Source organism: Pyxicephalus adspersus, chromosome Z (assembly GCF_032062135.1).
Source record: "Pyxicephalus adspersus chromosome Z, UCB_Pads_2.0, whole genome shotgun sequence".
NCBI lineage: Eukaryota > Metazoa > Chordata > Amphibia > Anura > Pyxicephalidae > Pyxicephalus > Pyxicephalus adspersus.
In genome coordinates this window covers 73,075,748-73,089,116 of record NC_092871.1, presented here as the reverse complement: position 1 = coordinate 73,089,116, position 13,369 = coordinate 73,075,748, and the positions used below count along the sequence as shown (strand labels likewise).

Genomic DNA, 13,369 nt, shown 5'->3' with positions numbered 1-13,369 from the left:
CAATATGCTATGTATTATATGCAGGGATTATTTGAACACATTCCTCACAGCGGTGTAAATAACTGATTGATACTCTTAGGCAATATGTAACCAAGCCTGTTATATTAACTGTTATGTTCTTGCATTTTTTTTGGTATTGATTGTTTTATACCTTTCTCTTCCGTATTTTTGGTAACATTTTTCAATAAAAATACAACTTAAAAAAAAAAGAATTGGAATAGGCAATTTGCCAGCACAATAAGTAGGTGGACTGTCTGTCTCTGTGGTTCTACCGAAAGGTCAAACTCATGGAGATGCAATAATATTTGGTTTTGTTTTATTTCTGTTTTTGAATACATAGACAATACTGATACGATGCGTTATGCCCTTCTGAGGAAGCTTTTGGTGAAACGCGGCAAGGACAACAAAACGCAATGTATTGGGAAATAGTTACTTATTGCTGTACATACGATATAATGTGTATTGGGAAATAGTTACTTATTGCTGTACATACAATATAATGTGTAATATTGCACATGTATGGATATATACAGTATCAGTACAGTTTTTTGCATTTGTCTGTTTTTAAAGAATCACAAAATAAATTTGCATTTTAATATTTTGATTATTATGTTGATTGGTGAGCGCCTAAAAAATCCTGACAAAATCTAAAATTGAAATATAAACTATGTAAAATAAATATTAAACTTATGACTTTGTATATACGTTTCTTTTTTATATCATATATAATCTTGTTACAAAATCAGTTTGTTGTTCTCTCCATTTTTTTATATATTACACAGTTTACATGGGGCTCACTTTAAAAAAAAAAAACAAAACAAAAAAAGCACATCCTTCAGGACAGTTAATGTGAGAGATTGCCTCACACCTCCAGGAAATTCATCTCAGGTTCCCATGAGCAAATCCTACCAGTTCTGTGCTTCCTGACCCAGTAAAACACATCTGTTTGTTTTCTGCCCATGGTTAGGTGTGCCACACAGGGCTCCCCACCAACAGCTAAAGGCTTGTTTAGCAGGGTGTCAGACCTGCTTTCCCAAGGTGGGGCCTCTTCTAGTTTCAGTGGAGTGCCCAGCTCTGGTTGGAGGGTTTAAGGTAAAAAGGCCCTACCCTTTTAGGACAAGGATCATGTAAACACGCCTTGTGCATTTTTTGTGGTATGCTTTTGTGCACTTTTTTTTTTCTAACTGGGTGATTGGTATTTTGGATTTTTGTTTCACGGATGTGCTTTGTGCATCATGGATCCTATAAAAAATCCTGGCTTTACCCCTTACTCCCCCTCCCAGGTACCTGCTCTGGGGTCCTCCTGGTTGGCAGGTATCAAATACTGTTCAGATGGTTTTTCAAATCGACCTGAATCTGATCACCAAGCCCATTTATAAATATGACAAAAAAAAAAACTTAAACTTAAGAAGACAGAAAGCAAATTGTGGAAAAGGTTTTACATCTATTGTCTAGTGGCTATAAGCTGGTTTCCTCTACAACTTTTAGTCTAAAGTTTAATACTGCCTCCCAGGTTTTGTCACCTGCTAACGAGAAATTATTAGAAGAAGATTATGATATATTCAGGATGATTCACCCTACAGTTCCACACAGGGTTGGCTCTACATAGGCCTAGAGGAAAGCAAAGGCAGATGCTTTCATGTCCACCATTCAGTTACAAATCTGATACTTTGGAAATGAGCTTGACTCACTACTCAGTGCAAGGAAGCAGTACAATCAAGGTGACTGCACACTCTACTAGATTGCTAGCTACCTCCTTGGCAGAAAGAGCTGGGGCTTCCATTAAGCGGATCTCCAAGGCGGCCACTTGGAAAAGGTTCAACACCTTTGTGAAGCACTACTATTATACCATAGATATATTTTCTAGCCAAGATCAGGTCTTTAGTAGGAAGATACTTTAGGCTGTGATTAACCCTAGGTAACATTTAATTTATATTTCACTTTACTGTCCAGGAGGATGAGGAGGGAAATTAAGGGTTATTACCTGCTAATGCCATTTTCCTCAAATTCTAAAGGATGGTGAGCTCCCTCCAATTACACAATGTATTTTGTATGTGTGTCTTTTTGTCATGTTGCTGTTGAACTAGCAGGGATGGTTCATTGGAGCCTATTTTTAAAATTTCTGATTTGTGTTTCTAGTAGGGGTGGGGCTCTCTCATGATACCCTTCCTAGAAGATTCAAAGAAAAGAGTTTTATGAGGTATTGACCCACATTTGAATAAACCTGTAGTTCTCAACCAGTTTTCTTTTAATAAATCTTTTCTTATAAAGATCACAGATGAGAGATGATTACAAAATGTGTGTTTTTTTTTTTTACTCACAGACTTTAACCCAGATGGTATTTAATGATTTAGTATTCAAATCTGTATCTTCATCGATGGTAGACAAATGTATGTATACTAATAATCTTTTGACAGTATTAAACTTTAGACTAAAAGTTGTATAGGAAACCACCTTATTCTTCACTATACAATAGATGAAAAACTTCCTATTTGTTTTTAGTATTCTTACATTTGTTATGGTCTTTATTTTTGAAATATTTATAAATAGGCTTGGTGATCAGATACAGGTCAATTTGAAAATCTATCTGACCATTTTTTTTAGATCTAAAGCAAAAGAAGCTGAGAACCGCCAATGTTTCCCCAATCTAACTTCCCATTTTTCACCTCTTCACCTATAGCAAGCCTCCAAAGGATAGTTGTACTATCCCAGTACATGGTTGTGTCCAGGACTTCTTTACGCAATATCTATATAATATATATATATAATATAGGATGTGTATCGCCAATAATTTATCTGTATTTGTTTGAGACAGAGCACAGCCTAATGCTCCTCTTACTTTGGAAGAACTCACTGTAGCAGTGACAAATACTTATAACATAGAATAGAATTGGACATTGAGCAGATACTATGAATGTTAAACAAACCTGGATTAGGCACGCTTTACCTTAAATCTTATTTCTCTATTTTCCTTCTCAATTCTGATACTAAAATATCAGCTGATATCAGCACCCTGCAAGGAGTTATGGGCCGGTGACTCTAATGGCTCTCCCCACTAGGAGGTGAAAGAGATTACATGTCTCCAGCATTTGAATGGCTATCAGATCTGAACACAGCAAGTCTAAAGCTGCGTACACACGGCAAATTTTTCTCGCCCGATAATCGGTATCGGCCAATTATCGGGCGAAAATCTGCCGTGTGTACAGTCGGTCGTCGTCCATCGTCCGACGACCGTCCTGGCGGATCCATGGACGATGGACGACGACCGATCCTAATGAAAGGGAAGGGGAGAGCGCGCAGCAGGGTGCCGCTCCGTCGCTCTCCCCCTCCCCTCTCCATAGAGCATGAACGGTGCTGTATGTACAGCATCGTTCATGCATCGTGCAGTCTTTTCTCGTTGGAAAGGATCGTGAAAGATCCTTTCCAACGAGAAAAATTGCAGGTGTGTATGCAGCTTTAGTGAGGTAGCTGAAGATGCCAAGGTCAAGGCAGAGTCAAAGTCAAACCAAGGTCAAATTCTGAATATCAGATTAGAGAACCAGATAGCAGAGAGGTTCCAGCAACCATAGCCTGGAACTTGAGAGGTTACAAGTTGTAATTATATCATTATATAAATACTTCTCTACATTTTAAAAATCAGTGACATGGCAATGGAAGATGTCTTCTCCAATGCGTAATTATACACCCATAAGACTAACATTTGTAATGTAAAGCACATATTTAGAAAGACATCTGACTAAAGCCTATTAAGAGATATATTATTCTCTATATGATTTCTGTGTCTGTAACATACAGTCAACTAAAATAGGATGTATGTTCCATACAGAATTGATTTTTTTAAACTTGCCTGCAAAGGTGATATACCTGAAAATAAAAACACAGGTAAGTATTATTCAACATGTCATTAGTGTATAAGTGTACTGTGGAAAAAGTAAGTATACTTTGGCCCTAGCTGGTGTTGGCCACTTTTGCTGCCTACAGGTACTGCGCGTACCTTTGAACAAGTATTTTATAGTAGACTCCAAGGGGTCTATTTATAAATGTTTTCATCCAAGATTTACCCAACCTTTTCTCAAAATGTACACATTTTTGACATTGGATTGATTTAGAAAATATTTGAATCAACTTTTACTTATTGGTACATTTTCCTGTTGAATTCATTGTTACAACATTGAACATATGTACATTTTGTGTAAAAGTTGGGTGAATCTTGGGTTAAAACATTTATAAATAGACCCAATGACTGAAAACTACTTGAATCTTGAAACAACACGCAACCCCAAACCATTTTCATCACCATGCTTCAACGTTGGTATAATAATTTTCTTTGTTCTGTTGTCTTCACTTTGTGCTAAATACTGTTACTGAATTTGTTTTTTGTACTGTACAATACTGTTACTTAGCTGCTTGACATTGGTATGATGACAGCACACAAAGAGAACCTCGATATCTGAGGTTTAAATAGTACAGGTTCCACTAGTATACTCCCTAAAGAGGCTGTTGTTGTTGACACGTTATTTGATAAATCTGATTCTAAAATAAGAGATGTAAAGTGGTGGCAAATGTAAAGGTGCACTTATTTTTATATATTACATCTCAATTTTCGTATGCAAGTATGCAAATTAATAAACCATGGTAATTTGATATATTTTTGTTTTAGTATCTTACCTTTATTTGTAGGCACTCTCTAAATACTAAAAAACCCAAAAACTTTAAAATTTACTTTTTTAAACCTAAATAATCACATTTAACAGCATAATACCAAATCTCTTTGTATAACTGAGTTTCAAACATTTTATATTGACAATAAAAACATAACATTGTACCCAAAAGGAATCCATCTTCAGTAACATTATTTTGTAAGTGCAGTTACACTACAGTCATTGTACAGTTCTCCATTGGTATCCATGCCACCAAAGATTAGGCAAAGGGTTACTTGACTACATTTCTTTGACTTCATCTCTTTATTAGCAGCACACAAATTAATTTCTCTCTTCTCTGGAATATTGTCCAGTTCATTTTCAAGATCTGAGAGGTCCATATTTATTTTCCATGGAAAGAGACACATTGAATGATCTAATCGTGCTGCAGGGCTTGGAGAATTAAACTTCATTTTTGTCCAGGTATGGTTTTCTACATAGAAACATAAAATGACCAAGATAAAAGTACTTTACCACAGATATATTAATCGAATATAGATATTATAGGTTACAATAACAGCATGCAAATATTCAAAAGGTTACAATGGTTAGGATAGGTATATGTGTTGTTTTTATGGCATTTAAAACTTTTGATTTTAAAAGCAAACAAAAAAAAAATTTCGTTTCCCCTATGTAGGCAGTTTCTAATGTCACATTCCAGACTGAAATGCCTGGAAGAGAATGGTAGCCAATCTGGAACTCAAGGTTACAGGACTGCAGTCTGTGTAGGCTGGGGTACCTACATAGACAAGTGTCCTGGCTATACTAGGGTGTGGGTATGGGGGGGGGGGTGAAATGAAGTCGCCGCTTGTTGCCTACCCTGCCTGCAAATTTCCACCACCTTTGTTTGTCTTTCAGGATCAGAGTCTTTTTTTTTTGAGTAGTGTGCAGTTGGTACCGTTTCTCCTCTCTTTAAGTGACCTGGGCTGCATTATAAAAAGCCTGCCACGTGTGGGCAGAGTTTTCTTCTTATGCTCTTTGTTTTTTTTCAGTGGCACTGGGAAGGCAAAGGGGCCTGTGTTCTAGGATTGTTTTTGAATTGGGAGACTCAGGACATTGCAGTCAGCATAGGAAAGGTCCTTTCTATGTTTAATTCTTGGGCCAGATTGTTCCACTATTACTGATAAATTTAAGATGTTTGTAAAACTGATTAGGCCTATGCTTTGCTTTTTTGGCATTATGCCTCACCTATTTATATTAATTGTATTCTGTAATGCTTTCATTTGTGCCCTTTTTCTTCCCTGAAGAGTGGTATTAAAAATTTTTAAAGAGGCAAACAAATGAGGGGGGGGAACCATTTTGGTGTGTGGCAAGTAAAAATGACCTACAGATTTTATCATTGATAGGCAGATCCTATTTATACCACCAGGATAAAGTTAGTCAGGATGGAGACTAAGTAAAAGTATAAAAAATTCCCCGAAGTGTCTCATTGTATGCATTGTCACAGATGTGTAATTAATGAATTGTGCAGTGGGGATGCTGGGCCTGTTTATACTATCATAATGAAGTGTAGTGTTTGTCAATTATCGTGCCATTAGAAGCAACTGGAAATAGTATAGTTGCATGGTATAGTATAAATGTTTTACCTCATCGATCCAAACCATAAAATAATTCATGAATGTTACATACCTGTGTCATATCGGTGCATAGTACTAACAGGTCCAGTTTCAGTCAATCCACCAAAAATATAAATACATTTTTCCCATAATAATGCAGAATGGGCAGCACAGGCAAGTGGTACATCTCCCTTTACTCTTATCTCTTCCCATTTCATTGTATCTAAAGAATAAAGTATAATTTACATACAAATGTTCTTAAGGTTTTTACGTCCATTTGATCACTAGCCCCAGTCACACCTGTCAAAAACTGCTGATTTAGCTGAATTTACACTTGGAAAGTCATTCTGTAAAAATGTACAAATATATTTAATAGTCTAAATTTGCAGCTGTAAAGGAAAAAAGTACCTCACCCCTTAATTTCTTAACCAAGATAATTTTGAAAACAGTATTGGAAGAAAGTTTTGGAGTTTAAGTGATGCCCTTTATTGGCTAAATTAGGTATTAAAAAGCATGCTTTCGGGATGACTTAAATCCTAGCATTGCACTTTATACATTTTGGAAAATGGTAATGGTGCCCAGGATCAGGCATGCGCTGAAGGAGCAGCCCGCAGCCTCCTGGGATACGCAACATATGTATGTATACTGTGGCCGCAGAGAGGTAAGCATCCCCCCCTTCAATGTAAAAAAAATAGTACAATGTTTTTCCCTATATAAAGGGGTTATCCACTATTTTAAATAAAGCAAAAAAAATTGATGATAGATCCACTTTAAGTAGTAACAGCTCTTTTATAAGGTTAGTTATACATTTAAACATCAAGAGTGGTGTGTATTGACTTAAGGTGCGTACACACTTCCAATTTTTATCGTTCAAAACGAACGACGATCGATTGGGCAAAAATCGTTCGTAAAAAACGTTCACTTTCCTGTCGTTCACATAGTTCCTCTATCGCTCAAACGATCGTATCTATTGTGTGTACAATATCTACGAACGATCGTGTCGTTCGTAGAGCTATGATCACTTACAATAAGCAATACAAATCAAATGTGTCAAGAAAAATTGCTGTAGAGTGTTTTATGGCTAATTGACTAGAAGATAAAAAGTACAGGCACATTTGCTGCATCAGTGAGAACAAGAGCTCCTTTAAAATGTCCATAAACCTTCGATCAAAGGCTTCAGGATAAATAGACATTATTGGCAGAGGCAAAAGCTTAAAGCGGAACTAAACTAAAAAAAAAAGTAAATCACACTTAAGCTCAGGGCCGATGTCGGGCGAGAATCTAGCGTGTGTACAGCGCCAGTCGTTCATCGTCTGAACAACCATCCTGGCGGACCCATGGACGATGTACGACATAACGATTCTACTGCAAGGAAAGGGGAGAGCGTGCAGCAGGGTGCCACTCCGTCGCTCTCCCCCTACCCTCTCCATAGAGCAGAACGGTGCTGTATGTACAGCACTCGTGCATGCATCGTGCAGTGGTAGTCGATGGAAAGAATCATGAAAGATGCTCCATGATTCTTTCTTTTCCAGAAAAGACTATCATTGCACGTGTGTATGCGACTCCACAGATCCATCAGGATCTTACCTCGATCAGGTCCTGCGTCGTCCCAATGTCCCAATATACCCACATCTTCTTTGGTCTTCTTCCTTCTTCTTCGTACCTCACCCAGGGTGATTGGAAAAGAAAGGGGAGGTGCTGCACCCTTTTTTTTATTAAAAAAATTTAATATTTACTTAATAAAAAAAAATTGTCTACCCTTTTATGTAAAGTAAAAACTTTAAATTTAGGTCTGCTTTAATTAAAATTATAGCGGCACAAAAAAATCCTACCCGTTTGTTCTTGGTTTTAGATACTCTTTAGGGTCCAAAGGCATACTCATGTAAATGGGTGGAAAACTGATTTAAACGCTGCATTCAGAGGATGGTGATTTATGCTTCATTTATTGAATACGGCTATTAGTGGTGTACCCCAATATTCAAAGCTGAAACCCCTGTTTTAACCAATTTACAATTGACTTGGAGTTTTGGAATAAAAGTATTGTTTCTGTGTTTGTGGTTGGACACCAAACTGTAGTGTACTAAAGGCCTTTCAAGATTTTTCTAACTTACAATGAGATCTGAATGCACTGCCTAATTGGGCAGCTACAGTATATGGCAAACTACGCCTAATACTAATACATAGAAAAGTTATTCACTTGGGGTCTAAATCATGCATGTATCATATATTCTACCCACTCTCCCTGATCCCACAATATCACTTTAGTGAAGTGGTGCCCAAAACTGGAATGCATATTTCAGATGTAGTTCAGACCAATATTTTGTAAAGAGTAGGATTATCTTTTGGTCTCTGAAGTCTATACCTCTATACCCTCTCCATTATTGACTGCCCCAAATGTAGCCCCCCTAGACAGTATGAAAATGTATCCTCTTAGCCCCCAAGTGCATTACTTTACATTTATCAGTAATAACAGTCACTTGCCACTTAGCTGCTCAATCCCACACACATCTAGGTCTGCTTGTAAGGTAGAGACATTTCATAAGAACTTCATTACAGTTGTGTTTGGTGTAATCTGCAAACAAAAAAACTGTACTTTTCATATTTATGAATAAAAATAATGATAATAATATAGTAAAGGTCCAAACACTAAACCCTGGGGTACACCAAATTATAACCTCAGTTTTCTAAGTATCTGTGGGGTACTGTGTTAAATGCTTTAGCAAAGTCCAAGTACACTATATCAACTGCTACTCCATTGTCTAAGCGTTTACTTGCTTCCTCATAAAAAGATAGATTTGTTTGATAACTTTAGTTTTTCTTCAATCCATACCAACATTTATATTATTTTGTGTGTTGTTCTTTATCAAATTCTCTACTATCTTTTTAACTAGTTAAACTTACCGGTCTGTAGTTTTATTTTTGGTAAAAACGTAGGTCCCTTTTTAAAGATATGTACCACATTGGACTTACACCAAATTAATTGGTACCACGTCAGTGATTAAAGAGTCTATAAAAATGAGAAACAATGCTTTAAAAACAGAGCAATTTTTTAGGACATGTGGGTATAATCCATCTGGTCTTGGTGCCTTTTGAACTTTCATTTTGTCTAACTGATGCTCAGTCATATCAGTTTTGAGTCACTGTGGTTCATTTAATGTTGTGACGATACTGTTCCTATTTTGGACCTAAGCTCCATCATTTTGGGTTTGTGTTTACAGAGCTGAAAAGGTTGTTTAATAAATGTGCCTTCTCTTTGTCCCTCAGTCACAAACCCTAAGGGCATGTTCAGACCTCCAATTTTGTTAGGCTTTTGAAAATTTGCACAGCCTGCAAATGCTTAGTTGGCTGTCCAAACGTATCAAGACTTGGAAAAGCCTATAAAAGCATGTACAGGCTTTTGTAAGCGCAAGTTTTTTTTTTTTGACTGGAAACAATTCTGGAAGCCTAGCTGTGCAGAGTAGGCCTTAAGAAATATTAACAGCCATGTTTTTCAGGTCTGAACATAGCGTGTGTTAGCAAAAATTTTATTTTACTGCTCCCAACTGCCTACCCTGCAGAGTCGGGTGTCTGGGAAGCATTTCAGGCTAAAACAATAGCCCTTACCGACACCTGTACAGGGATTTGCAAAAGCTTAAACAGACATTTAAACAGGAAGTTGAGCTGGTGACAGTAAAGGGAATAATAATGATGATGATATTATTGCTCTTTACTTCCTTGTATTCATTCCTAGGGTGTTGGTGGGGAGACATCCAATTACCCATTTTATAAAGGGTGCTTCCAGATATCAAAAAAAGCCTCTCACACCCAGACAATACACCAACTTCTGACCTGAAAATGCACTTGGCTGTATTTCTAACCACGGGATGGCTACCAAATCATCCACCTGACTGCCTTTTTAACCACATATGTGTTTACCAATGCATCTGAGCTGTCAATGAACCTGGCTGTTCTTTGCTCCTCATCTGGGCTGCCAATGAACCTGGCTGTTCTTTGCTCCTCTTCTGGGCTATCAATGAACCTGGCTGCTCTTTGCTCCTCATCTGGGCTACCAATTCACCTGGCTGCTCTTTGCCTCCTATTTAGGATACCAATGCACCTGGCTTCCCTTGGAGCAAAACTAGTTTATCTGACTCCAATTACTCCTTGCTACCACACCAAAGGACAAAACCCCAATAAATATGATGACCCTCTCCCCCTTTCTCATCCTTCTCTGCTGGGAAAAAAAATTTCATTCGATCCATGCTTTTTCCCTTGCATATGAGGTCTCAAATTTGTCTCACACCTCTGGATGGAAAGGATTAGAGTCTGTCCAGACGTTTTTAGGCAGTTGCAATCTCTTTCAATTGAACTCAGCAGTGGCGGTGGCCATTTACAGAAGCCACCAGCTGCCACCTGCACAATGAACAAACTAATTTGTTCAGATCAACAAAGAATAAAAGAGAAAAAAAAAAAGGTTAGTACATAACCCCCTATAATGCAGTATAATAATACAATATTAACATAGACAAACACACAACAAAATACAAATACATTAAAGACTATGGTATAGTTACCTTTTTAAAATAAATCCAAAAAACTTTTTTGTGTGGGGATTTTTACAGTGCACAGCATTCATTACATCCTCTAAATGAGATGGTATTGACAATTGATAAGTGATATTATACCTTTCCTCACAATTATCACTCCTTGGTTATGGCTAAGAGGGTGTGTGTGTGAAATTTACACTCTTTCCAATCAAAGTGACTTATCCTTGCTTTACTCTTTGTGTAAAGAAAGAATTGTATATATTTTTTTAGAAAATATTACCCACCTGGGCGTTACACTTATGTCTAGATTTCTGTACCAAAAGCGTTACACTGTTTTTCATGAAATTTTTTTTTAAATTTTAGACCTGTAAGTTACAGAAATATGTCCGAACAAGGGTCTAGTAGATATCATGAATATAAAAAAAGTTTGAAACACACAATCATGTAAAAAAAAAAAATGTACTTTTAATAAAATCCTATCCTATTTTTTGATTGTCATACAATGTATGACAATCGGATTGCAATATAACGTTTGTTTACATTTTAACCACCTGGTGAGAAAAGTTTGGGTTTAACACTTTTTGCAAAAGTTTTTACCCCGAACATGGTCGGGCTTAACGGCTAGGTGGTTAAAGTGGAACTAAACCGAAAAAAACAAAAATATAATTATCTTTAATCCATGTGTTAGATCAGCAATTTTTTCCTCCATTAATGAAAGGCTCCCTCTGCGCATGCCCAAAATTAAGGCATGCGCAGTGAAGCAGCCAAGAGCCTCCCGGGGTGTGTGACGTAGGTATCCCGGGAGGCTTTGCCCAAAAGTGCTACCCTTTTATGTAAAGTAAAAATTTTGAGTTTAGGTCCGCTTTAAGAAAAATCCCTTTGCCGAGTTCTTCTGATAAAACTTGAAATGAAACGCGTCAAGAACATTGATAATCTATAAATGCACATTAAAAGAATAAATCCTTGTGATTTGTTAAGATGAGGATTAGATGGGCTGTGTTAAATAGAATAACACGTTTTTATGTAATTTAAAAAATAAATAGTTATTACATAACCAAACATATAAAAAATGCGTATGATTGCATTAGCACAGTAAAAATTACACACAAAATTGTTCTTTGAGATTATAAGGATAGAATTGGGGATATGGTGTGAGATTTTTACACAACAAATCCACAAATACTATACCTGTTTAAGATGGTATAGGGGAGTGGTCGTCAACCTTTTCAGTCCCACGGACCACTAAAATTACCAGCTTCTGACCATGCATTGTCACATTGTCTGTTGTCACTTAACCTTTTGTCTGCCCCAGCCGAGTTATCTCGTGTGAGATAAGCAGTGCAAATAAGCCCCAGCCTGGTTTACTCGTATTGCTGTGAATGCTTGGAATGCTTTGATCATTCCGTCCTGTCAGAGGATCAAGCAGTCAGCTGACTGCCCTCGGTATGGAATCTATAGTCTCATACTGCCCCTTAGAGACAAGTGGACATAAATACACCTTACAGCAGTGGCCTTGTAAGCAGTATTCTCCCTAGATACCTTGTTTCAGGCCACAAAAATAAGTTATAAAAATCAACAACTTGCTACACTGCCTACCCTTCTTTCTACTACCTCCTACTTCTCCCTACAGCATCTCTGAGGCCTAATCTTTGAGAGTCTAGATATATGTGTGCCAAATGTAATGTGGCGCTGAGTGTGCAACCCTGTTTTCAAAATTTCCACACTGATGAAATTCTAAAAGATGCTTTCCCCACTTTGTTATAATACACTAACAGGTGACCATGGAATAATTATTAGCAAGGAAATGTCACAAATAAGAAATTAAAATAAATAAAAAAATGAAAATAAATTGACCTGGAGCACTTGCAAGCCACTAACTAAAATGACAGTTACACAATGACACAAACAACCCACTATCCTGAACCAAGGATTTGTATGGCGGAAAAGGTCCGCGGCTCTGAATGGTAGGCCCTGCCAGCGGAGTCCTGACCCCACTCAGGGGCGCACTGGCCAGAGCCGCGCACCACCAAAATGTTCTCATGGACCACCGGTTGGTAACCGTTGTTATTGGGTACCCCGGGCACATGCCATTTGCTTAACTACTCAACTTGCATAAACTTAATTCTATCTGTATCTGCTTGACTTGGCTTAACTTTACTTTCTTACATCCTCTGACTCTTTAGCCTTCTTTGCTTATCTAACTGCTTTATTGCTTACTACTCCTTGCTTCTGCTTACTGCCCAGCTCCGTCTTAAACAGTTAATTCCCATTAGGTCTCACTGAATACATTGGATTGGCAAATGAATGTGATTTGTAGGCCACCTATTGGCTGATGCATTCCCCCAGGCTTGGGACTGGTTAATTTAAACTCCATTGATTAAAACCACAAAATACCTTTAATGTAGAAATCATGTAGCCAAGGTTTCTGGAGTTGTTGGGGAAACACAACAGGGGTTATACCTAAAGAGAAACTAAACTGAAAACTGCCAAAAAAAAAAAAATACACCTACCTTTATTCCGGGGGTGTCCTCCATCGGGTCCTGCTGCCATCTTCGTCTCTTCTTCCAGGTTCTTAATCCCACTTACC

The 13,369-nt window shown here is 37.5% G+C and overlaps 1 protein-coding gene across 5 annotated transcripts in view; it reads right to left on the bottom strand.

The window, feature by feature from the left end:
- Nucleotides 1-301: 301 nt before the first annotated feature.
- RABEPK (Rab9 effector protein with kelch motifs) overlaps nucleotides 302-13,369 on the bottom strand; it is a 78,561-nt gene continuing 65,493 nt past the window's right edge. For 4 of the 5 annotated variants that reach the window (XM_072430163.1, XM_072430162.1, XM_072430164.1 and 1 more), the window contains 2 exons: nucleotides 6,330-6,479; nucleotides 4,637-5,133 (listed from right to left, as the gene is read on the bottom strand). In XM_072430163.1, coding sequence (XP_072286264.1) covers nucleotides 4,853-5,133; nucleotides 6,330-6,479 — 431 coding nt within the window. In that variant the 3' untranslated portion in view covers nucleotides 4,637-4,852. Of the gene's footprint in view, nucleotides 5,134-6,329; nucleotides 6,480-13,369 lie in introns of all 5 variants that reach the window. The other variant, XM_072430166.1, reaches the window with a different exon arrangement.